Genomic DNA, 26,498 nt, shown 5'->3' with positions numbered 1-26,498 from the left:
ATTTGTTTATATTATATTAAATAGTATTGCTTTTTTATGAAAAATGTTTGTTTAAAGGAAACAACGACAGTAGTAATTTCATGTTTTTGGCGTTACTTTAATATTTTTTTCTTCATTATACGCAGGTTAAAGAGGATACATACACTCATTCTGCAAAGAATGGACAACAAGAAGATGTTGTAATACAAATGGATAGCAATCTTTCAGAGATTTCTAAAGTAGACACCTTAAAAGCAGATGTTAAAGAGCAACAAAGAAAGGACATCATGCCAGTTTCGATAGAATCATACAGCTCAGCTGAGGAAGAGCTTAAGGAGATACAGAGAGTCAGTGAAATGGCCATAAAAGAAACTGCTACAAAACTCTTACCTGTTAGAGCACATGATAGTGTAAAACAATACCATGAGGACAGCAGTGAGAGCGAACACTCCCCTCAGATACAGAGAAGAAGAGTGATGCCTGCTTCCTCCAGCAGTGAGGACTACAAACTAGACAGTTCAAATTCTGGAGATGATGAAGAGTTCATAAGAAGACAACTTATGCATATGGGTGAAGATGAGAACTTACCATCTGATGATGAAAACCAAGTCAGAGAAGAGCAACAAACACAGCAGGAAACCAGAGAGGCCGAAAAATCTTATGATTCCGTAAAGCATAAACATGCCCTAAAGAAACTTACTGTAGAACCTGAGGAGATTTCTGATATCAGCCTGTCTTCTCATTACCAAGATGATCAAGTTGCCCAAGTCATCCCTGTTTCAGAAGTATTGGAAGAATCCATAATGAAAATAGATGAGTCAAATTACAATGAGAATATCACAACTACTGACACAGCTGTTGCCATTACACAAAAAACTTCTATTAGACAGACCACAGAGGAGTATGAGAGTCTGATCGAAGACTTGTCCAAGGGTGATGGGTCTTCCAGTGTTCAGGTATCCAGCATTACGCCAGGAACAGCTTCTCCTACTTCTGTGTCTTCTATTGATGAAGACAGTGACAGCAGCCCAAGTGATAAAAAGGCAAGAGCAGAGAGTAAACAGCAAAGAAAGGCAAAACACAGACCACACGGCCAGGCTCTTCCCACTGTAGAGGACTCGTCTGAGGAAGATGGGTTACGTGAGGAGGGTGATCAACAGATGGCGCAGGAAGATGAACGTGGTGATCAGCAGCAGTTAAGAAAGGTCCCCAAAAAATTAAAGACAGAAAGAGATGATCTGGGCATGCAAAGGAGGCGTGATCATTTGACTAAACCTGATAAACTACAGCTGGTTGCAGGGATGGAGGAACACAAGTCCTCCTCCTCTGAATTTTCACCTAGTGTTGAATCTGAACCAGAGAATGCAGAATACAGAACATTATCATCTGAAACACATGATGCTGCAGAGAATCCATTAAAGAGTGCTGAAGAGGTATATGAGGAAATGATGCAGAAAGCACAGGAATACAAAACATCAGAGAAATGCACACCACCTGATATTGAACCATTATATGGAGGCATGTTAATAGAGGACTATGCTTATGAAACTTTAGTTGAGGAAAAAGACCAGGCTGCAACAGCTTTTGGTAAAGTCACCCATGAGCAAGATTTCAGAAAGATGTCTGAGCATGAGTCGGTCAGGATACTTATGACACCAGATGAGGCTTATGAGGAAATGATGCATAAAAGGAACAAGATCTCGCAAAAAGAAGAGGAGGCTCAGCAAACGCATGCATCAAAGGTCGACACATCCTTGCCACTTTATGCCAGTGACACTTGTTATGTGACTATTTCTGGAAATGATGCGCTTACTTCAGATAAAAATGCAAAGCCACTGTTGCAAACAGATGATGCCTATGAAGAGCTACTGAAAACACAAAAAGATGTTTTAACACCAGGAACAAGTCCAACACAATCAACTCCTGTGTCTCCTGTCTCACCTCTGACTGTGTCTGAGTCATCATATGATTCTCCCGAGGTGATACTCATCCCTTCAAGTGGGGAAGAAGACAACCTTACTGAACCTATTGAGTGCATTTTGGAGCCTTACATTACAGAGTCAACATCTACTCAGGATGTATCTGTGTATAAAGCTTTATATCCAATTCCTGACTTAAAGATCACCCAGTGCTCCTCTGGTGAAGAGGAAGTTGAAGAGGAGGACAGTGTCACACAAGAAAAAATGTCATCTGAGCCAAGTGATATTTCTCAAAGTGAAGAGCAACCTCAAGCCCCAGAAGAATCATTTGAGTCTGTTCCAATTTCTGTAATCTGTGAAGTTCCTTCATCAAAAAATGTTGTGGAAACATCAGCAATATCACCACTGTCTCCACCGACATCCCCAGCAGTCTCATCCCCAGATTCAAATATAGAACTTTCAGCAGTACCGTCATCATCCTCTCCAGTTTCTGACCAGACATCTACTCCAGCTAGCCCCAGTGATGCTGATGTTTCTGCCCCAGTTGTAATTCACATGCCGGACTTTGTGTCAGAGCAAGCCACAACGTACGTTTCACTTGCAACTGCTCCTATTGCATCGTCCACACAGATTATTGGATCCCCTTCATCAGACATTCCAGCCTCACCACATGTCTCAGAAAATGCTGGCACTTCGACTGAAACTTCTAAAGTTCTAGTTGCAAAGCCAACACTAGGTCCAAAACCAAACCTGGCTCCAAAATCAACAGTTATACCAAAGTCTACACAGGAAACAGTCCCTACTCCAGATAGGGTTTTTTCCCATACACTGGATTCAGCTAAAAAACCTTTGGCTGGTGTAATACATGAACCAACTTCAGTTGTCAAATCAGCCACTACAGACAAACAAACTGTTGCACCAATAACTCATCCAAATGTAGAGCATGTGAAAACCCCTACATCTACTGTTGCTACACATATTGTTCAATCTCAAGAAGCACATTTAATAGAAACTTATGTTGTTGTTCAAATGCCAGATCGTGTGCCCCCTGCATTAGAGCATCCCGTTCTAGAACAAACTTCAGTTTCAGAGCCTACATTGCCATTCACTGCACTCAAGAATCAGATTCCTACAACTACCCCAATTGTTGCCCAAATGCCTGACCTGGTCACATCTCAATCACAGTCAATCTCTGTGACTTGTCCAGTATCTTCTCAAACCTATGCCCCACTTCCAGCAACAGTTTCAGCAGTTGATCAAGCACCTATTTCTGTTCCAACTTTGGTATCAGCCTCAATACCAGCAAATGTTCTCTCTACAGAGCAAACCAGCTCAGTTGTTGAACAAGTGGCCACACTACCATCTGCCTGTACCACTATACCTGCTTTAGCAAGAGGCACTCAGTCACCGGCCAGTGTTTCTATTCAAATTCCTATTCAGAGACCAGTGAAAACCAGATCAGACATGGCACCCACATTAGGCCAAGCATTCTCTATTACACCTCCAACAGATCATAGAGAGGAAATTGCTGAAAAGACAGTCTCTGTTGTTTCTCCTACTATTACTACAACTGTTGCTTTTGGAGCTACAACCTACCAACCAGTTCAGTCTATACTGGCTGATATTCAGCCAAGGATGGCAGAAATACTGCAGAAAAAATTATCAGATGATGCGATTTCTTCACAACAATCAGTTTCACAAATCATTTATCCTGATGTACAGACACAGGAAGATCAAGTTGCTGTCAGACTGCCAAATCTTGAAAATGTGGTGGGTAAAACAACTACTGAAGATGGGAGAGGCCATCCTGTTATTGTTAGTGTTTCTCCTTTTACTTATCCAGCCACAGTATCAAGTTCCATCATTGATTCAACAGTTCCACCTTGTATGACATCTGCAAAACCTCATGTGTCTCAAGAAAGAACAGATAGACCAGTGATTTCATTTCCACCACCTCCCACAGCTTCACCACCAGAACTGCCATATAGGACATTGCCTAAGGCTGATTTTAAGCAGCAAAAAACTGTTCCAACGCCCTCGTCAGTTAAAGTAACTCTACCTGAACCCCCAGCAAATATAACCAACATGACTGTAATGACACCTGTGACCCCAACACACAAATCACCACCCCCGGTTCCTCCCAGACCTGTCTGTATTCCCCCAGGACTGGTATTTAGTCACAGATCAAGAGAGAGCGTAAAGCCACCGGTTACCCCCGAACCAGTAGTTGTTCAAGCAGTTCGTGCTGCAACTTTACCAAGAACAAGAGAACCTCCAAATGCATTGTCACTAAGTTTGGCTGCCCCTGTAGAGACCAAGCACAGTGCTTCATCACCAAAATCGCCCTTGTCACCCAGATTTGCTAGAACTCTTGAAACATATGTGGTGATAACATTACCCTCAGAACCAGGATCACCTGTGGAGGGCATTACAACTCAAGCACATATGGGAAGATCATCACTGCCAAGTCCCAGGCAGCAGGTTCCATATGATGCTCCAAGAGTGTTTGCTCCAGCCGTAGTGGATGTACCCGTGTCATTAATTTCAGCACAAATTGTAGCAGCCCGACCAAAGGCTATCTCAGCTTTAAATGCTGCAGCGCCCTGTGTGGTGATGGCACCTGACTTTGCTTCAGTCACAATGGAGACTCATTATATCTCTCCAGCTGTACATTCAACACAAAGTATTACAGCGCCTTGTGTAACAGTTCCAGAGATGCCACTTGCTTCTGTACAAACATCGGTTTCAGTACCTCTTGTAGTGGCATCATCAGAAGTAGCACAGACTACGAATATTGTTTCTCATGTCTCAATGGAGAATACAGTGCACTTCCCATCTGTGAATATAACATCACATGATGCACCACCAGTTGTAATGGCATCTGCTGCTATGATTTCGGCAGCACCTGTTGCAGTTGCAGCAGCTCCACCACCTCCCATTGCCATGGAACCAATTTCCTATCCAGCAATGCTGTATACCACACCTTCCATGGGTTCTAATCTTCCCATGCCTTCAGCCTCAGTGGTGAATACATCAAAACCATCAGCAGAGGTACCAGTAGCCTTAACCCCAGTGTCAGGAGTTTCTGCTGAGTCTGTTGCTCAGCATACAGTGAGTGATTTACGACAAGAACTTGAGATGCAACAAATACTAACAACATATTCTGTACCAATAACAATAACGCAGATTCCAATCCCAGCTCAGAATGAAGACATTCCTGGTTTGGATATGGAAGAAGTACTAATAGTCTCGGCTTCAGAAGAGGCATTGACTGACGTGGATCCCTCACCAGCTCCTATAAAACAGCCGGATCCCTCACCAGTTCCAATAAAACAGCTTCAAGAGCAGCAAACAGTTTATGAGCAAAAACAAGAAACTCAATTAGTGACTTCTGCAATAGCTGTGCCACCATTACCAGTCACATTTACCCAATTTACGAAATCTATTGAGAGTCAAGAAATACATGGACAAGATAAAGTTATATCAAGCATGAGCCAAGTCTACTCTGCAATCTCAACAACTGAGCAGCATCCTGACACATTGCCTAATATTGTTACCCAAGTTGTCACAACTGAAGTGCAAAGAACAACTGTGTCAGTTGTCCAGGAGAGGATTCCTGTCGAACCAATACCTGAACCTGTGATTGCTACAGTCACAGTCCAGCCAGAAGTCCATTCTAAGCCCAAACAGAATGGAAAAATACACTACCCTGGTGATGTTATAGATCTTACTACTTTTAAAGTCAATGTTACAATGACTGATCAAGGGATGGATCTGACAGCCCCAGATTCAAGTAGGTCTTCCTTGTCAAGTGAATCAAGTGGACGACAGGCAACTGCTGTACAGCCAGAAATTGTGAATCTAAGTGCTGAAATAATCCCTACTACAACACTCTCTGTTGTTACTGATAGCATAACAATTGTCACTTGCACAGCTACAATTGCCTACAACAATAACACAGTTGATAAGCCTCTGGACCTGGGAAATGCTGCTTCAGTGCCACTTCCACTTACCGCATACAATCCATTTGAGCCACTTGCACAGATAGTGTACAGACCTGTGCATTCTCAACCTAAGCCAACAACCAGTGCAGAGATTCCTATTAATCTGTCATACAGAGCTGTTGCAAGCACATCTTCTCCTCTAATGCCTGTTCCTGTAAATGCCACTGCTGGTATGCCAATGCATACAGAGCCATTAGCAGTTGGACCTGTAGACCTCACCACTTCTAAGACAATGAAAACCATGGTTGCTTTGTCCTCATCTTCTGGAGTGATTACAACTGTTGTGGAAGATGATGGTACACCAGTTGATCTTACGTCTGGAAGACAAACTGTTTGCTGTGATGTAATTTACAGGCTTCCTTTCACAGGAAGCTGCAGAACACAGCCACCTGTGATCACACAACCAGACAATCAAATTGGCTATCAAATTAATATTGCCACAACACCTGTCATTGAAGATCTCAGTACCATGAAGGCTTCGATATCAAACAGTAATTTTAGAGAAACTGGGCTCTTTGGGTATGAAAGAAAGAATGGCTTCACCTATCAGAATGGGGCATCTGAGGGGGCTATAGATTTGACATCAGCTAAAATGTCAACAGGTCAGTATTGCAGTGCACTTGTATCTTTTTTTGTATGTTAAAGTTGAGAAATGTAATTTTTATTGGTTATGTCCCTTATTTTTTCTGTTGTTTACTCTCTGAATGTCTTGATTTTCATTCTTGTATTCTTCTGTTCCTTTTTTTTTAAACAGATGCATGCATTTGCCTTCGTGTTGTCCCTCAGTGTTTTGGGTTTGCATCCTGCTAATCTGATGACTCTGACAAGAAATGTGCATGCTCTTTGGCTTCCATTTTATAGTTAATTAATGCTGCATGATACAGATAAATTATCCATTTAGATGCTGATGCTTCTGCTATTTTTTTTTTTTTTTCTCAACATAACAGAAGAGGCCTTAGACTTCTCAAAGAAAGGCACTTTGGAATTTACCGGGATCACCACTACTCCATATTCTCAAGGAACATTGTTTGGCGTTAACAGTTTGCTAAGATCGACAAATGGCATTGTTTACTCATCTGTTGCTGCACCCGTTCCCTCGACGTATGCAATTACTACCCAACCAGGTTCAATATTTAGCACAATGTACAATAGTCTGACTGATACTACGGAACCATTTTCAGCTCTTCAAAATCAGCCTGCTCCATATGGATTTGTAAACACCACAGGCACAGACCAATCAATATTCCCACAATCTGATATAGCAAATGATATCCTACCTTCTGCATTAGCCAGTCTCCTTCCCTCATTGACTGCCTTCCCTGAACTCTACTCAGATGCTACACTTGAGGCAATAGCAGCCTCCCTGGATACACTGGTATCACCAAATTTCCTTGATTTAGATGACAGCAAGAGCCAACAGTACAAGGCTGAACATGAGTTTTTACAATTAGAGAAGTTGAAGCAGCTGTGTCTAGCTGAAGAGCTTGAATGGGAGAGGCACGAGATACAGCGTTACCGTGAACAAGAGCAAATCATTGTTCAGAGGGAGCTGGAGGAGCTTCAGAACATGAAGCAGCAACTTCTAATGCAGAAAGAAGAGGAACGCAAAGCCCATCTGATTCTTCAACAAGAAACCTTTGCACAGCAGCAACTTCAGTTAGAGCAAATCCATCGATTACAGCAGCAACTCCAGCAACAACTAGAAGAGCAAAAGATACACCCATATGGGTTTAGGCCAAGTGAGGGTATTTCACCACCCATGAGCTCAGACATTATTCTTGACTCAAAATATTCTGGGGGAGATAATGGGCAGTACTGGCCAGTGAAGGATGACAACTCAATGTCATCTGCAGTGTCCACCCATGACTCTAGATCAGGTCAAAACTGGCTAACAACTTCTGGGGCTTTTACACAGTATAATTCAAACACTCCTGTATCAATGAGTGCACAGACAAAGGACAAGTTGCAGTTATCCACAAACCTGCCAGATACAGCCAAGCAAGAGCAAAGTGTAGAGTTAAGTGGTAAGAAATTGGTTGAGAGTGGTGTTCAAACAGATGATGAAGATGGTGTTGAAAAGATTCCTTCTGGTAGAAGGAGAAGAAGTAGGAGAAGTGTAGATAGCTGTGTGCAAACTGATGATGAAGATCAGGATGAGTGGGACGTCCCCATTCGGAGCAGACGCAGGTCTCGTTCCAGTAGATATGTTGATGGAGAGAAGGGTAAAAGCTCCAAGGTTTCAAGTATTGCAATTCAGACTGTAGCTGAGATTTCGGTACAGACAGAGCATTCAGGGACAATTAGGAGATCCCCTGTTCGTGCTCAGGTAGACACAAAGGTAGATTTACACAGAGACGGTCAAACAGAAAGCGATTCAGATATTACATCAGACAGAGATAAAATATGTCAAACCCCTGCTGTAATAAGTGTTAACACACACCTGACAGCTGATGATGTTGGAAGCTTGTTGGTTACCAAATCTCCAAAGGTATTATGCTCCCCAGTTTCACCAGTGTCCCCTGGGAAAAGCTCACAGAAGATGCTTACTGTTGATTCATCAAGGCTTCTCAGTAGTCCAAGATCATTAAGGGCCTCACAACGATCTCTGTCTGACCCCAAGTCACTCATTCCGACAACTGAGGACAGAATGATGTACCAGTACTCAGACACCTATTCAGTAAGTACTGCACTTTAAAACTGATTTACTCTTCATATACAGTATTTGTTTTATTTTCCTCTCCTAATCATTGCGTTACATACCAAGTTACCATGCTGTATACGGTATACCCAGATAGCAAGCAATCATTGAAACAAGCTTGAGCCAATGTTGATGCGTCAATGCTAATTGCATTGAATCAACGTTACAAAGTGATGTTGGTTCAATATCACTTTTGCACCCGCAATTAATGTTGAAAAAATTGTGGACATTTCAACAAAAACATCAATGGTAATGCCACTGAATCAACATTACACTATGATTGATTCTACATCACAGATGTTGAATCAATATTAAAATTAACCCAAATAATCAATAGTAATATTGTTGAATAAATGTTACACTGTGATTGATTCTACATCACCGATGTTGAATCAATATTGAAATTTAACAGAAATAATCAATGGTAATGTCAATGAATCAACGTTACACTATGATTGATTCTACTCCACCGATGTTGAATCAATATTGAAATTTAACAAAAAGGATCAATAGTAATGTCAGTCCCTTTCGGCGGAAAGGGAGACACTGCGGAAGCCTCATCCTGCCCGTAGGGAGGTATCATGTGGAGGTTACACATATGGACTGGGCGTTTACGGGCAGTACAACATATGGAATGTCACTGAGGTGTCTCCGGCCTATAGCAAGGGGGAGACAACACCGGTCAGAGACGGCAGAGCAGGCTCTGTCAAGGGAAAGACACTCTTGATAGAGGCCAAAGCAAGCAGAAGAACTGTTTTTACAGACAGGACTTTACAGGGAGGTCTCTGTGGTGCCATCAGCACCAGAGATAAATCCCAAGTGGGTATAGGGGGAGAGGGGGTTAGTCTCGGGCTGGGCGCCCTGTCTGCGGCCGGCTCCATGCTAAGGCCTGGGTGAAGGCTGCTGCTGTGTCCTAGCGGGAGCGGCGGCAGGGGGACACCTTCAGCGATGAGCAGTCGGAGGATCTGCCACCGGTGGACGGGTGGAGGCAGCAGCGGGCCGCTGGGGCAGGATGTGCCGGATGGCCTCCGTCTGCTTCTGGGCGGCGGAGAACTGTTGGGCGAAGTTCTCCACCACGTTGCCGAAGAGCCCAACCTGGGAAATGGGGGAGTCCAGGAACAGAGACTTGTCGGTCTCCCTCATATCGGCCAGGTTGAGCCAGAGATGGCGCTCATAGACCACTAAGGTGGACATCGCCAGACCGACTGCGCAAGCCGCAACCTTCGTATATCCCAGAGGGCAAAGTCGGTTGAGGTGCGTAGCTGATCCATGAGCTCACGGTCTGGACTACCCTTGTGCATGTCCATGAGTGCTTTGGCCTGGTGGAACTGCAGCAACGCCATGGCATGCAGGGAGGAAGCGGCTTGCCCACAGGCTTTGTAAGCCTTGCCTGTGAGAATGGACGAGAACTTACTGGCCCGAGAGGGGAGACGAGGATCACCCTTCCAGGAGGTAGCGGTCGCCAGACACAGCTGCATCGCGACAGACCGCTCCACTGTAGGGATAGCCTCATAGCCCTTCGCCGCTCCTCCGTCAAGGGAAGTGAGGGGGAGGAGGTACTAAGGCGGTTTCTGGCAGAAAAAGGTGCCGTCCACAACCTAGTAACCTTCTCATGCACCTCGGGAAAGAATGGCACTGGGGCGGCGGGCTGAGGACCAGAAACCAATCATCCAACTGTGACGGTTCGGGACACGGTGGAGGTTTCACGCGAGCCCGACCGACTCGGTGGCCCGTTTCAGCATAGCTGACATTTCTGGATCCAATTCGGGCAATGCTACTCTCCCAGAAGGAGGCAGCACAGCCGAATCATCATCTCCAGAGTCCAGCTCCCCTTCCGATGCAGCGGTCGACATCCTGTCCTCAGGAGGAGCCCTGAACGAAATGGCTGGTCGGTCCACTACAGAGGGACCAGCACATTTCACAGGGAGCTCCACCCGCTGCGGTGCCACAGAGGAGTGAGGGGCCCACGGGGACTGGTTACCGGGTGGGGACGCCCTCACTGTGATCCTCAGATCACCCATCCCACACGGCGCAGTAGGTCTCCCCTGGGATTGGCCAGAGGGGACGCTAGGGCGGGGCATGGAAATGGGGACTCCACTTTCACGAATGAAAGCGAGTCTAGGGGCCCTATTTTAACGATCTGAAACGCAAGTATCAAGCGCAAAACGCAAGTAACTTTGTGGGCGGGTCTTGGGCGCTGTTGCTATTATACCGGCGGGATAAATGACTCTTGCGCCTGACGCAAATCTAAAATGGGTTGGTCTGAAGTAGCTTCATTATTCATAGGTGTGGTTTGGGCGTAACGTGAAATAAACCAATCAGAGCGTCATCTCACATTCCCTTTAAGAGCAGGCGCGCTTGTTCTATAGCGGATTCCTATTATAACGGCGGATTTGCCAGGCGCGCGCCAGGAGCAGTTCACAGCCGAGGAGACCGATGTTCTCGTCAGGGACGTTGGGGATGGAGAAACACACCCAAATTAACTTCAGTTAAACAGGCGTATGATAATTTGGGTAAATGTGTAAGCTAGATGTATGCTTTTATAATAAACTGTCTATCTATCTATCTATCTATCTACCTATCTATCGTAATAATGTATGATTTGCAAAAATGAAAACCGCTGCTTCTGTGTAGATGAGAGAATCAAAGTGTATTTGCGTTGTGCACACTCTACTGTACATTGTTTATGGCCAAGCATGCGCCCTTAAAATAGCATATGAATAACATGCGCAACGCGCCACTGACTTTAAACTAGTTTTTTTCCGTCAGTGGCAGAATTGTTTTCTAAACTTGCAAAATAGCACCAGGGAACGTTTGCGCCGGAACACGCCTCCTCTTTGCGCTGAACAGCCCCGGGGAGCGCAAGTGTATTTCTTAGTTAACCGACGTGCGTCTGTGGAGGGAAAAGTCCGCTGTGCGCGGGTGCAAAATAGGAATGATACATGCGTCTGTGTACAAAGTCAATTGCGCTGGGTGCAAGATAGGGCCCTAGATCTTAACACAGAGATAGTCATGTTCCTTCAATGGGAACATGAACTATCCACAAAAGCTGCTTCAGCGTGCTGTAAGCCCAAACACATGATGCAATTATTGTGACTGTCAGCTGGGGACAGGGGATGACCACATCCAGAAACGCACGGGTGGAATGGCATCTTGAAAAAGAAGCAGATACACCCGTGTTGCTCTTTCAGGAAATAGCCCTCTCAACCAGTGCCGGAGCACACAGGGAATGGCCGCGGCAACACTGACAGGAGATGGTGCAGTCTGTTTCAGTGAAGCACTCACCCTCTTCGGCCTCTAACCACCGTCAGAACAAACACACAGAAAGAATGCTGTTAAAACAGCAGTTGAGAGCTCAGAGGGCTCGCGATCACCGCTGCACTTGCGCTGTACACACCAGCACCGGGAGAGACTTCCAGAAGAAGCACCGACACACTTGCTCGTTGTTAGAAAACACTCCAAAACTCTTCAGAGACATCAATCGATCGGCTCCGAAACAAAAGACAAGTGGTGCGTGCATCCACTTCCGTGTTTATACCCACGCTGCGGGGAGGAGCGCAAGATGCAAATCTCGCACGCCAATGTGCATTGGCTCGTTTTTTCAATACTCGAAGATGACAGGCTCCCTAAGTGTGATCCCAATCAGTACGGTACATCCAACTACGTCGAACGTGACCGAACTGAAAGGGAACCAAAATTTTCGATTTTTCATTTTCAAACTACAATGGATGTTTTTCAACCATTTTTCAACAGACTTGCTAAAATCATCAAACCCCCAGTGAATTAGAGCAAATCGGGTAAACCGGTTGAAAATGGCCATCATGGTTTGAAAATGCCCCACTGGGGGAACACCTACAGATACATACCTGCATGATCTTGATTGGTCAATTACAAATCACTGTTAGTTCAATGTCACTGTCTCCACCCATGTGTGCTTTCGGCTTTCATCAAAATGTCAATGCTGATCCAACACACTTTAAGCATTGAAATGTCAATCTCAGATAAAATTATGGTTTAGATCAAAACTCAACATTATATCAGTGTCACCTTGCTATCTGGGATATATTGCCTATCATTTGCTTGTTTTTCTTTCTCTTTCTGTTTTTTTTTTTTTTTTATCTACAGAGCAAAGGTTCTCAGAGTGGCACACCAGTTGGCACTCAGAAGAAAGTAAAACGCACACTACCTCATCCACCACCGGAAGAAGATACCATCATTGGCCTGTCTGAGTACACCACTGCTTCTGCCAGAAGGCGAATGTGCAGGAACACCACTATGGCACGGGCCAAAATCCTCCAAGACATAGACAAGGAGCTGGATTTAGTTGAACGTGAGTCCTCAAAACTTCGTAAGATACAGGCAGAACTTGATGAGGAGGAGAAAGAGATAGATGCTAAATTGAGATATCTGGAGATGGGTATAAATCGAAGGAAAGAGGCTTTACTGAAAGAGAGAGAGAAGAGGGAGAGAGCCTACTTACAAGGAGTGGCAGAAGAGCGAGACTACATGTCAGATAGTGAGGTCAGCAACATCAGAGAGGCACGAGGTAATGGTCATGGACTAGAACGGCCACGGACTGCCCCACAGTCAGAGTTTAACCAGTTCATCCCACCACAGACTGAGGCTGAGTCCCAGTATGCACAACTTACAAGCCCATACTCCCATTATCAATATGCATCCCAAACAAGTCAGTATCCTCAGCAAACGTTATACCAGCAGCAGTCTCTTTTCCATCAGCAGGTGTCCCCCTACCAATCCATCTACTCATCAGTGCCCTCACTCAATCAGCAGTCCCAGCAGACTGGCTATGACCATTCCTCACTCCTTCTGATGCAACAGAAACCCCGTCAGACTACTTTGTCTGACTTAGAGCCAAAGATTACGACAAACTATGAGGTTGTACGCAACCAGCCCCTCCTAATTGTCCCTACATCCACAGAGAGTGTCTATGGAGTGTCCCACCTCGGTGGTAAATACAGTAGCCTTGATCTGAGGATGGGCCTGGAAGAGAGAGCCAGCATGGCCAGCAGCCCCATGTCCAGCATATCAGCTGAGTCCTTCTATGCAGACCTCGACCATCACAATGCCAGGAACTATGTCCTGATTGATGACATTGGTGAACTCACAAAGAGCTCAGCAGGCCTAAGTTCAAGCTTCAGTATCGCAGATAAGGATATCAGCAAAGCGGACAGACTTCTCCGGACTGCTGATGTTCGTCGAACAGCAGATGTGGCAGACTTTCTTGCTCCTCTTCAGGCTGCTTCCCGACTGCATTCGTATGGTAAAGCTGACGAGGAGTCCATGGAGGAGCCATATGAATTGAAGATGTTGAAACAGCAAATTAAGCAGGAATTCAGACGAGGTACAGATAGCCTTGAACAGCTTACCGGTCTGCCTCACTACCTGCACTCTGACACTAGTTTTAGACATTTCCCTAAAGCTGAAAAATACAGCATTGGGAGACTAACTTTAGAAAAGCAGGCTGCCAAGCAACTGCCTGCCTCAGTTCTTTACCAAAAACAGTTAAAGAATAAAAAAGCTCTAATTGACCCTAAAATAAAGTTTTCACCTATTCAAGAGAGCAGGGACCTTGAACTAGACTACAGCAGCTTTTTGGCCTCAGCCAGCTCATCAGTTGGTGGACTGTCTGCCAGGGCAAGGCTCCTGCAGGATGAGATCACATTTGGTCTTAGGAAGAACCTAGTGGAGCAACAGAAATATTTGGGTTCAGCTCTTAATCCTAACCTGGCTCAGTCACTCAACTTTGGCCAATCTCTCAACCTTGGACCTACCATAAGGTCTTCCCTCCACGATGATGGCACCTATCCCAGCGGCACTCGGTCAAGACCTTCCTCTAGGCCTTCCTCTGTATATGGACTGGACCTATCTATCAAAAGAGACTTATCAAACTCCTCACTACGCCTGAAAACAGAGGGTGAGGGCTTGGATTCACAGTTTGTATCTAGGGCTAAACCAACAAGTCTGCCAATTAGTCAGAGCAGGGGTCGGATTCCCATTGTTGCACAAAACTCAGAAGAAGAGAGTCCATTGAGTCCTGTTGGTCAGCCCATGGGTATGGCCAGAGCATCTGCAGGCCCACTCCCACCCATCTCAGCAGACTCAAGGGACCAGTTTGGCTCCAGTCACTCTCTTCCAGAAGTCCAACAGCACATGAGAGAGGAGTCCAGGACAAGTGGCTATGAACGAGACATTGCCTTTATAAAGGATGACCTTCAGGGGGCCATGTCAGATAGTGAAGGTAAATTTGTTATGAGATATGTTATCTTTAATCCCAGCTTCTGTTGATATCATCTTTTGTATGGCTCTGAATGCATTATTTATATCTGTGTGTAAATTCAATTGTTACGTTTTTCCTTTACGTTTTTCATATTTTTTTAGATTTACATTTTTACAATTAGAATTTGCTGGGTGTTGCATTTGCATGTCATACTCTTAAATTAGAATCTTCACCTTCATACTGTATGTATACATAGTATATATTTTTATGTATAAAAGCATGCCTATTTGCATGCAAAAAGGAACTTGTTTCCTTTACCACTTTTGCTTTGTCATATACATATAAGAGGAGAAACAATTTTGGAGATCTTGAAAACTATTAATTCAGCTATTTTAATTAATTATACTGTGCATTCAGTGCCTCTTATTTATCGCAGTGCTCAAGTTGATGAGGAAACTGCTCTGCTTTCTATCTATGGAGTTACAGCATCCTATATTTCTGTCAGAATTATTTAGTTACTGGTTATCTTAAGAGGGCACTATTTTTGTCTGTTTTTAATTATATAAATATAATTTTTATGATAATTTTTCATATAGGGGAAAACACTTCTAAATATAACTATAAATATAAATTCTCCCTCTATATCTTTCCGGCAGCTTTGGGATAGTGAACCATTTATTTTAATCATAATTAAACTTTCATCTTCTTTCTTTTTAAGACAAAAGAAGTCTCAAATGTTATATTCATGGGAGTACCTGGTTTAGTTTGTCTCGTTTTCATTAATCCAGAATATGTCAGGTTGCAGAAATGCAAGTGGGAAAATTAATGTAGTGAATGTATATCCTTCCCTTTGCTTCCCTTGTGGAAACTAATATAGACAAATTTGTGCTGTTGACATGTGATGAGATAAAGTTGTAAATTAAATGAGGGTTAAAGGAAGTTTATCTGTCTATAACATACATTAATTGGAGCTTAGTTTTTCATCACCTCCATATATACTACTTTTTACTCGCCTGTTTTACAGTTTTCTTATTTATGTCATGTAATGTCTGTCATGGGTGTGTTTCCAATTTTCATTCTCAATAAATTTTTGCTATTACAGTTTTTTGCATGGCTTATAAATGGGAATTTAAAAACATCTTGCATGTTACATGAAGATTAATATATTTTCAGTAAATATACTATTCATTCTCTTTCTGTGTTTTTTGTATACATTTTGGTCTTTATACTTAAGTGAACATTAAGCAAGGATTGAAATTTAAAATCACCCTGGTATTGAATTGTTTTGAAGGTCTTTCTTATTGGCAATTTACACAAATGGTTTGGTTAATGAATATAATGTTTAATTAATTTTTTTCCCCCTGTAAAACACATTTTTAATCTTTAAGCTGTCACGGGGGTCTCAATGCCAATAAGACAACATATTGAGAAACATTTTAAAATCCCCTCTAGATTGTGATATTGTGTTGAACGTCAAGCTGTTTGGAAGGTTTAACATAAGCCAGGTGTAAAGCTGGTATAAACTGAGTGCAAATTGTGAATATATGTTGGTTTACAACACTTAATGCTCTGCTGGGTTTGCACAGATGTGACCCCATGCTCTGTTGTGAGAGTATCAGAAATGGTTTGTGTTTCTGAAACAGCCTATTTAGCTTGCTTATGTTCACAGTCAAAGGAACGTTCCAGGTTCAAAAACTTTCAGTAGTCTCAGTTTGTATAAACAAGCAGAAATCAAAAATAACTGCTGTTTTTAAGCCACCCATTTTGCTTTGATGAAATGTATTTTGTGTGGTAATTGCAAATATACCGTTGATGCTGTCAATGGAGCTTAGTTAGTTTTGAACCTGGATCATCCCATTAAGACTAGTACTGCTGGTGTTACTAAACAAATAATTTGTTAACACTTTACAATAAGGCCATTTGTTAACATTAGTTAATGTATGAACTAACAATGAGCAATACATTTGTTACAGTATTTCTTAATCTTTTTTAATGTTAGTTAATAAAATTCCATTGTTTGTTCATGTTTGTTTATAGTGCATTAACTAATGTTAACAAATACAACTTTTAATTTAAATTATTAGTAAATGTTGAAATTAACATTAACTAAGATTAATAAATGCTGTATAGGTATTGTTAATGTTAACTAAAATAGCTTTTAAAAGGCTCTCTAGAGTAAAATATAGATTACAATGGTGTGTTATTTAGATATTGTAGAAAATTAGATTATTGCATGTATTAGATATTTAAAATAGTACAAGTTATCCACCTGCACTGCAAATATAACAGTATATTTTTATTGGCACAACATAGCTCTGTTTTAAGGCTAATTTTACTATGAATTCTCTGAAATGCAATGTTTGCACTACAGCTGGAGGTCCTAGCTGGAATGTGAAAGGTGAGAACTGCTGTTCAGCAACCTTCAAAATATCATTAAGCATAAACCTACTTTCATGCGTGCCATACTTTAGTCTTGAATGGTGGGCATTTCTCAGTGGTGCACCTCAGACCCATCCTGGTGTTCATTCTCACTGCACTTCCTCAAGGTCTCTCTTACATAACCTGATCATATCAACCAGGGCACATACATGTCTACATACACAAGTAAATATGTGTGCATACCATAGTGGAAGTATCCTAGAACAGGGTAGGTTAATTAGGAAATGTCACTCTATCGACCTTTATCTTGCTCCACCAAAATATCACTAATGTAATGGAATTGCTGTTTTGATGGTGCAGGAAAAAAGTCATTAGATTGATGTGTCCTTTTGATAGTGTGTTGGCCAGAATGACAGTTTTCTATAAGCTATTGGTTTGTGCCATGGTCAATGGTTCCAATTTGGGTTATAAAGTGAATGCACTGTTGATTTAAGGTGACATTTCCTTGCAGAAGGACAGCACATCAAGCTATTCATTGCAAAACTCTTGCAGACAGATCTGGTTGTCCTTTTTCTTCTCACTCTATAAGGAGATAAATTATGATTTGTGGCATACTATAGTGCTGCCTCATGAATAAAAAAATTATCCGCTTACACAGTTTTGTAATAAAAGCACCTGCAGGTTGTGCAAAATACCCAGTAAACAAAACAGAAGATATTGCTCGTCTGATCTATTTTAGGTATGTGCTGACATGTCTGCCCTAGCTTGAGTTATGAATTATTCTAGGAATTCCCAGTGTCTTTGAAGAAAGTGCTAGACTACCTGAAATGGAAGCTGGAAAAAAACAGCAGTAGACCTACGTATATACAGTCTCATAGGATGCTAGACTAATTACCAGTGCAACTCTGTAGGTGAGACCAAGGGCACTGCAAAATCCATGTCTTATTCAGTATTTTTGTCTTTTTTTTTTCTATGATATTAAACATTCTTACATTAAACATTCTAAATATTCTTAAAACAAAAGATAAATTTAGTTGAGAGCCAAAATAGCAGATCTTAGAACAACATTGAATTCATTTTCTTACCCATTATTTTAAGCATGAATCTAACAAAATTTTATACAATTTGTGCGTATCTTATCTCAGTCTTATCTGACACAATTTTGCGTCTCAACTATATTTGTCTTTAAGAATGTTTTAAAAATTTGACTGAAAAACAAGATGAAAACACTGAATTAGAAAATGTTTTTTGAGGGTGCTGATTAAAGTTTGAACTAAGTCAATTGCATTTTAGCATCATGAAAGTCTGGTTTTATAGAACATAAGCTGTGGTTTTGTTTGGTTTGAGTAGTGGTTTACTTGTAGTCTTACTAGTGTGCTAGAGATAGTGCTAACATAAACTGTATTTATCATCAGACATATGGTAAGGCATCTCATCATTACACTGTTGTATGATGGTGTGTGTATGTGCGTATATCTGCTGTGGTTCAGACCCACAGCAGTTTTCTATCAAATTCTCGACGCATGACATGTAGACCGGTCCTGAAGGGACACAGCATGCATGTTCATGTGTGCATGCCCGAAATATGTCCCAGATCATTGCTTTTCCTGCCCTCACCATCCTCTGTCACTGCTTTCCCTGGGGACAGGCTAATTAACAACATTTAGCATTTATCTAAATAAACTCTCTTGATTTGAGATGGAATGGAAGATAATGTCCAACCCTTTTGAAACATAGATGTTTTTCTTAGAAGCCCTAACCTAAATCCATCAAGCTGTCAGTTCAAACACTCTAGCAAAGAAGTGTCCCCAACTGGGGGTTGTGAAGGGATGGTTGTCTGGGAGAAAAGTGGTGGAGTGGGACACATGCCCCAGTTTTGTCACTTGTGATGGTACAGTGGCTGCTTTCTTCCTGTCTTCTAGCATATCACCTTCAGCATGAAGAGACTGACTGGTTTGACAAACCCTGCCAGGGACGTGGTGGACCAGAAGCCGGGCCAGACAGAAGACAGGTAAAGTGGCACCCACAGAGTGTTTGGGATGTGTTCCTGGGGGCTTTTTGTTGGTCGTGGAACAACATACCTATCAAAAAAACAACAACATGGTTTTAATCATAACTATTTTTTATTGACTTAAAATCTTTACAATTACAAGTCGATAACAATGCTGTCTAGTGCTCTCCTCGTGTCGGTCAAAAATGACAGAATTGTTATAATTTTATTTCAATTAAATGAATGTACTATATTTTAGTTTGATAATGTTTTTTATTTAATATTTAGTATTTCATGGTATACTAAATTATATTTACACTGTATTTATAATTCATTTATTCACTTTTTAAGCATAGACCTGAAAATTAAATTTCCAACTTAAACTGTCATAAATCTTGAATGCTTTAGAGCACAGACTTTGATCTCTTTTCAAAGACGACACTTGGCAGATTATTGCTGAAGTGAGAAAAAGTTACAGAATTTTACGTTTATTGTAATCAAAAATGCACAAAAACATATTTAAAAAGCACGTAAAACTGCAAGAAAATGAAAGCCATACATCTAAACAAGTTTGATCTCAAAAAATAAGCTTTCAGTAAGATTTTGTTTGGCCGCAGTACCAAAAGTTTTCCAAGTTTTTATTTTTGACTGTGAGGAGCACATATGTGACTATTTTTTTCAGGACCATTTAACCTTTTTGAATCATGTCCATGATTTTTTATTTTTTTTTGTGTGTGTTCACATAGCAAGTGCCAAAACCTTTACCAAGTTTCGTACCAATCCGATGAAGTAAAAAATTCTTACAATTCAAAACGTAAAGTTTTTTGGTCAAAAATAACCTAAGAACACCAGAGGGTTAAGCTGCAACACTCACCGTAAAGCTGACCCTACAATCTGATTGGTTATTAGGAATGTTATTCCAGGAACATGTCCTACTTCAACCACACTTACCATGCAAACACATGGACACACTGTACTCATCTTTAAAAGAACACCAAACCACATCTGCAGGCACATAGTTATTGCAAAAGCTCTGTTAGAGCTCCAGGAATTGTTTAATCATTTGCTTCTATATTGTGTTTTCGTTGTAGCAGATAAAAGGCAGCTATTACCCCTTTCCACACACTCATATCAAACTGCAACGGGACCCCAAGGACCACAGCATCTCAGGTATGTTTTCGCAGCAATTACTCAAAAAGATACACAGCTAAAAGTAGTTAATTAGGCCTGCAAACTAAATTACTGGAAGGAAGAACAAAACAACAATTGTAATCTACCTCGTGGATGATGTATTGGTGAAGAGATCACATTTAAAATGATACTGAGATGCTCTGATTAGGATCCAATTACTAAGCCATTTATCAGTTAAACTGAACCCTTGTGATTTCAGGGAGAGGGCTGGGAATCAGAGTTGTGGGCGGAAAAGAGATTCCAGGGACCAACGGAGAGATCGGAGCCTACATCGCCAAGGTTTCAGCAGGAGGATGTGCCGAGCAAACGGGAAAAGTTGTTGAAGGTAAGAACTTCTATATTATTCTGTCCAAAAACATTAGCAAGTTAAATTCTCTTACAGACATTCAGGGGTTAATGAAGCGAAAGACGTGCAATAAACAGATAAGCAAATTCTATTTATAGAAAAAAGTTTATGTACATGCTTCTTTTATTCATATGTTAAAAGGTGTTTAAAATAAGCAAGCGTCAGCACATTCATTCATTTATTTTAAGCATTCAGTAGTCTTTCAAAGCAATAAGTGCCTAATTTGGGAAGCCATTTCTCATTTTAACGGGGACACTGTTGCAGTATGATTGCTCTCCTTGTTGACACTGCTGGCTCAGCATGCTTTGTCAATTTGGATGAACTCCTCTGAGAGTATAGCTCAACTTCCTGAACATGTTTTTTCTTGTTTGATTTGTACTCTTTCATAACTTGTGATTTTAGAAAATGCATTTTTCCTTTATAGTGTTAAAACTTTTATATTTTATTTGTTTCATGCCTGAAATATGCAAGCACCAATCTGCTGGTAGATTACACAAGCATCTGTTCTCTATCTTAAGTATGCATTTCCCTTGATACAATATAATAATATCTGCTGCCACAGTGGAAAAAGTGCTAGAGAGCAGATTTAATAGCTGATAGCAGTAGCGATATTATTGTTTGGGCCAAGAATTGAATGCACGCACAATTGCACAATGCATACTCATTTCCATGCACTTCAACATAGAACCACAAAGTATGTGTGATTGTAGTGCATACAGCAGGGATCTTATATCAGTAACACACTGCACTGGCTAAATAAGGATTAATCTTTTAACAATTTTAAGGAGTAAGTTTCAACCATATATTCCTATATGTTGCGATATGATGCAAAACATTACGTATTTTCTAACATTAAAGCATTTTTAAATATGATTTTGAATGCTCACTTTTATAAAGCTCACAATATTTTCAGCAAATGAACCGAATTTGATTCCAAATCAAGCATTAATAATTTCGATACTTCAAAGCTGAATTGATGATTTTGGCCTAGGGGTAATCTTGCAGAGTAATATGGAGATATGACTGACATACTTGCTGAACATTTGAGAGATTTTTGAGTGGAAATTGAAGGGATTGATTGTGTAGAGATGAACAGACATTTTAATGATGTCCTGTTGTTATCAGCCGCTGAAGCGCTCCGTATGCAAAAGACCTATCTGAAGACTCGCTTTCATTTGTGTAAGTGCCGGGGGTTTGGCTTGAAGTGGGCTTCAGTTTGCAGTGATTCTTTAAAATTTCCTCTCACCTCTGCACTTGTTTCAGTCCCTGATGCTGCAGGACTGTTTTCTTGTAGTGAGTGGAGTGCTTAGGGAAGCATGCTATTGAATAAGTGTGCATGTTTTTTATGTTTGTAGGTAATTCAGTGCTTTTCCTGAATTTCCCCTCAGGAATCACAAAAGCACACATTTCCTGTCTATCTGTGTGTGAATCTATCATAATAGTTTTTGACATGTTTCCCCAATTTACAGCGCCTTCACTTTTTTAGTGAATCACTAAACCCAACTTTGGCTCTCAATTTGAGGCTTTTAAAAGTAAACTTACTGTAGGTGACTTTTATAAACAACATCTCTTCTTAATAGTTTCCATAACAATCTTCTGGCAAATAATGTTTACTTTTGGTCAAGACAGACTGTGAGTATCTGTTTTTACTATTCTAGCATAATAAATGTATTGCACTCACTGTTCCTAATGGCATGTGTTGTGTTCCTCAGGAATGCAGGTTATGGAGTGGAATGGAATCTCTCTGCTGGGAAAGACATATGAAGAGGTGCAAAGCATTATGGGTCAGCAGTATGGAGAGGCAGAAATATGTGTGCGCCTGTAAGTTACAATGATGTATTCAATGTTCAAGTCTCAGTCTAGTCCACCACATTGACAAAAAGGTACTATGTAAATGCCATGTGTATATTAATTAATTAAAATAAATTAGACTTAGACTTCCTTTATTGATCCCCAAGGAGAAATGAAAGGGATAGGTCACCCCAAAAATGAAAATTTTGTCATTTACTTACTCTCAAGTTGTTCCAAACCTGTATGAGTTTCTTTCTTCTGTTGAACACAAGATAATATATTTTTAAGAATTTTGGTAACCAAACACTTGAGGGTAAGTGACAAAATTTTCGTTTTTGGATGAACTGTGATGCAAACCAACTTCAATTTTATTTTCATGAAGATATTTCATAAAAATACATTTCTAATAACTTCACAAAACTTTGAAGCTATTTATAAAAAAAAAAATCATATTGACAATACTTAATTCTAAATTTACAATAAACTGCCAAGTGTCGGCTTTCAAATGAGATCATACTTGTGCTTTTAGTGCAAAGGGTTCATGAACTGTATGTTTTAGTTTGGGTATGCCATTTCTGGGGATTTTTCAAAAGTGGGGTTGCTGGCTAACAGGTTAAGGTGTTACAGCAGCAACAGAAACAACTAAAACACAAGACAAATTAGACAATACAATCAATCAATAATCACAATCTGAATATTTATCAATTACAAAATACCATGCAACTACCTAAGTAGCTTTGTACACTCAACAGCACCTCTAATTCACACTCTACTCTCACAATACATAGTATAACCATTAGACAAATGCCACTCAAATATCAAATCCTTAGTCCAAGCAAAATTCGATTACATGTATTTAATCGAATAATCATTAACATAGGCCAATATGTAGGCTATTCATATATCATGGTGGATGAATATATTATATCAAAGTACCATGGTTACCACCTGAGACCCTCACTGCACCATGGTAGTGCAGTCCTTTTTTTGTAAGGGCATATAGTTTCACACAATTATTCATGTACTGTAAGACACTTGGAAGAAATTTTCAGTTGCAGGTTGTGCCATTTTAACAATTGATGTTATGCTGATTTAACTATCAAATATGTTCTACAATACAGTGACTGTGGTCTTTAAGCCAATATGCTAATACAGTTGTTAAATTGACTTCTTTTTAGGGACCTAAACATGCTCTCCAGCGCAGAGCACCCACAACAATTGGAGCTCCATACTCAGCAGAGAGCTGGTGAGTGTCTCTAACATTTCATTCTTCCCTTCATACTTACTTGTCTTGATGCCTTTAATAAGCTTTTCATACTAACTTCCTTTAAGGTAAATGAGTCCACTCTGCAATCATCTTTGCCATGCATAGGCTCCAATATACTTGAATGGGGAAAGACTAAATCGAAAACAAAAACCGTGGCTAAGTTTAAGTTTCAATAATATATTTCAGTGATTTCAAAATTTAGCCTCTTAAGCAGGTTAAAAGAGACATTTTCAGATCCAGTTCTAGCTAATATGCATGCATGCCATGCATGAAAAAAGACAAGGCCTGGAAGTTGGGACTTCCTTTCCTACAGCTTTCCTTAGCACTTATTTTAACCCTGGGTTATGAGTCTTCTTGCACTCCTGACCGTGGAAAAGGTGTTTGTATCAATCAGTAGGTTAAAAAGGGTTAGTTTTGTGTTATAGCTGGTGTGTGTGTGTGTGTGTGTGTGTGTGTGTGTGTGTGTGTGTGTGTGTGTGTGTGTGTGTGTGTGTTGTAGGTGAGCGTCAGCGCTCTCCAGGTGTAGACCCAAAGCAGCTGGCTGCAGAGTTGCAGAAGGTGTCCCAGCAGCAGGCTCCTGTCTCAGTGCTGTCTGCTCTGGAGAGAGCGGGACACTTGCACTCTGGCACCGGATCTGCTGCTTCCAGTGGCGTCCCTAGCCCTGGACAACCCGGGTCCCCTTCCGTCAACAAGAAGCGCCATGGTAGCAAGGTACTGTATGTGGAAATGTGTGCAGGAAGGTGCATCTGCATGTGCCTGTTCCTGTATATGAAGAATATACAGTGAGGAAAATAAGTATTTGAACACCCTGCTATTTTGCAAGTTCTCTCACTTGGAAATCATGGAGGGGTCTGAAATTGTCATCGTAGGTGCATGTCCACTGTGAGAGACATAATCTAAAAAAACATCCAGAAATCACAATATATGATTTTTTAACTATTTATTTGTATGATACAGCTGCAAATAAGTATTTGAACACCTGTCTATCAGCTAGAATTCTGACCCTCAAAGACCTGTTAGTCTGCCTTTAAAATGTCCACCTCCACTCCATTTATTATCCTAAATTAGATGCACCTGTTTGAGGTCGTTAGCATAAAGCATAAAGACACCTGTCCACCCCATACAATCAGTAAGAATCCAACTACTAACATGGCCAAGACCAAAGAGCTGTCCAAAGACACTAGAGACAAAATTGTACACCTCCACAAGGCTGGAAAGGGCTATGGGGAAATTGCCAAGCAGCTTGGTGAAAAAAGGTCCACTGTTGGAGCAATCATTAGAAAATGGAAGAAGCTAAACATGACTGTCAATCTCCCTTGGACTGGGGCTCCATGCAAGATCTCACCTTGTGGGGTCTCAACGATCCTAAGAAAGGTGAGAAATCAGCCCAGAACTACACGGGAGGAGCTGGTCAATGACCTGAAAAGAGCTGGGACCACCGTTTCCAAGGTTACTGTTGGTAATACACTAAGACGTCATGGTTTGAAATCATGCATGGCACGGAAGGTTCCCCTGCTTAAACCAGCACATGTCAAGGCCCGTCTTATGTTTGCCAATGACCATTTGGATGATCCAGAGGAGTCATGGGAGAAAGTCATGTGGTCAGATGAGACCAAAATAGAACTTTTTGGTCATAATTGCACTAAACGTGTTTGGAGGAAGAAGAATGATGAGTACCATCCCTAGAACACCATCCCTACTGTGAAGCATGGGGGTGGTAGCATCATGCTTTGGGGGTGTTTTTCTGCACATGGGACAGGGCGACTGCACTGTATTAAGGAGAGGATGACCGGGGCCATGTATTGCGAGATTTTGGGGAACAACCTCCTTCCCTCAGTTAGAGCATTGAAGATGGATCGAGGCTGGGTCTTCCAACATGACAATGACCCAAAGCACACAGCCAGGATAACCAAGGAGTGGCTCTGTAAGAAGCATATCAAGGTTCTGGCGTGGCCTAGCCAGTCTCCAGACCTAAACCCAATAGAGAATCTTTGGAGAGAGCTCAAACTCCGTGTTTCTCAGCGACAGCCCAGAAACCTGACTGATCTAGAGAAGATCTGTGTGGAGGAGTGGGCCAAAATCCCTCCTGCAGTGTGTGCAAACCTGGTGAAAAACTACAGGAAACGTTTGACCTCTGTAATTGCAAACAAAGGCTACTGTACCAAATATTAACATTGATTTTCTCAGGTGTTCAAATACTTATTTGCAGCTGTATCATACAAATAAATAGTTAAAAAATCATACATTGTGATTTCTGGATTTTTTTTTTAGATTATGTCTCTCACAGTGGACATGCACCTACGATGACAATTTCAGACCCCTCCATGATTTCTAAGTGGGAGAACTTGCAAAATAGCAGGGTGTTCAAATACTTATTTTCCTCACTGTATATCAAATGTTGTGTCTGCATAGGGAACTGCAAAATAATTTTATTAGGGATTTATTTTCCATTATTTTGTTTTTCAGTCAGCAGAGGTTCTGAAGCCACAACCGCATCCAATCACTGGTGAAATACAAGTGAGTCTGTGCAATTTCACAATGACCTATTTTGCATGTACTGTACAAGATTATTGCAAAGTTAATTTGAATGATATTGTTTTGTTTTGACTGTGTTTGCATCATCTAAGCCAGTCAAGATTCCCATTTCCAGATATTTGAATATGGCAGCCAACTGTATTAATCACAATTTGGCAACA

General features: G+C 41.3%; 1 protein-coding gene across 9 annotated transcripts in view; it reads left to right on the top strand.

The window, feature by feature from the left end:
• The window catches only part of pclob (piccolo presynaptic cytomatrix protein b), a 103,826-nt gene that overhangs the window by 59,799 nt on the left and 17,529 nt on the right, over positions 1-26,498 (top strand). For 5 of the 9 annotated variants that reach the window (XR_013821477.1, XR_013821478.1, XM_079873783.1 and 2 more), the window contains exons 17-27: positions 126-6,504; positions 6,850-8,579; positions 12,726-14,859; positions 17,210-17,236; positions 19,140-19,228; positions 20,299-20,377; positions 20,598-20,723; positions 22,457-22,565; positions 23,714-23,781; positions 24,302-24,513; positions 26,269-26,319. Coding sequence is in view for 5 of the 9 variants with exons in the window: in XM_079873783.1 (XP_079729909.1) it covers positions 126-6,504; positions 6,850-8,579; positions 12,726-14,859; positions 17,210-17,236; positions 19,140-19,228; positions 20,299-20,377; positions 20,598-20,723; positions 22,457-22,565; positions 23,714-23,781; positions 24,302-24,513; positions 26,269-26,319 (11,004 nt within the window). In the remaining 4 variants the exon portion in view is untranslated. The remainder of the gene's footprint in view (positions 1-125; positions 6,505-6,849; positions 8,580-12,725; positions 14,860-17,209; positions 17,237-19,139; positions 19,229-20,298; positions 20,378-20,597; positions 20,724-22,456; positions 22,566-23,713; positions 23,782-24,301; positions 24,514-26,268; positions 26,320-26,498) is intronic. The other 4 variants (XR_013821476.1, XM_079873784.1, XM_079873782.1 and 1 more) reach the window with 3 other exon arrangements.

Source organism: Squalius cephalus, assembly GCF_949319135.1.
Source record: "Squalius cephalus genome assembly, chromosome: 6".
In the NCBI taxonomy this organism is placed as follows: Eukaryota; Metazoa; Chordata; class Actinopteri; order Cypriniformes; family Leuciscidae; genus Squalius; species Squalius cephalus.
This window is presented reverse-complemented; position numbering and strand designations above follow the sequence as displayed.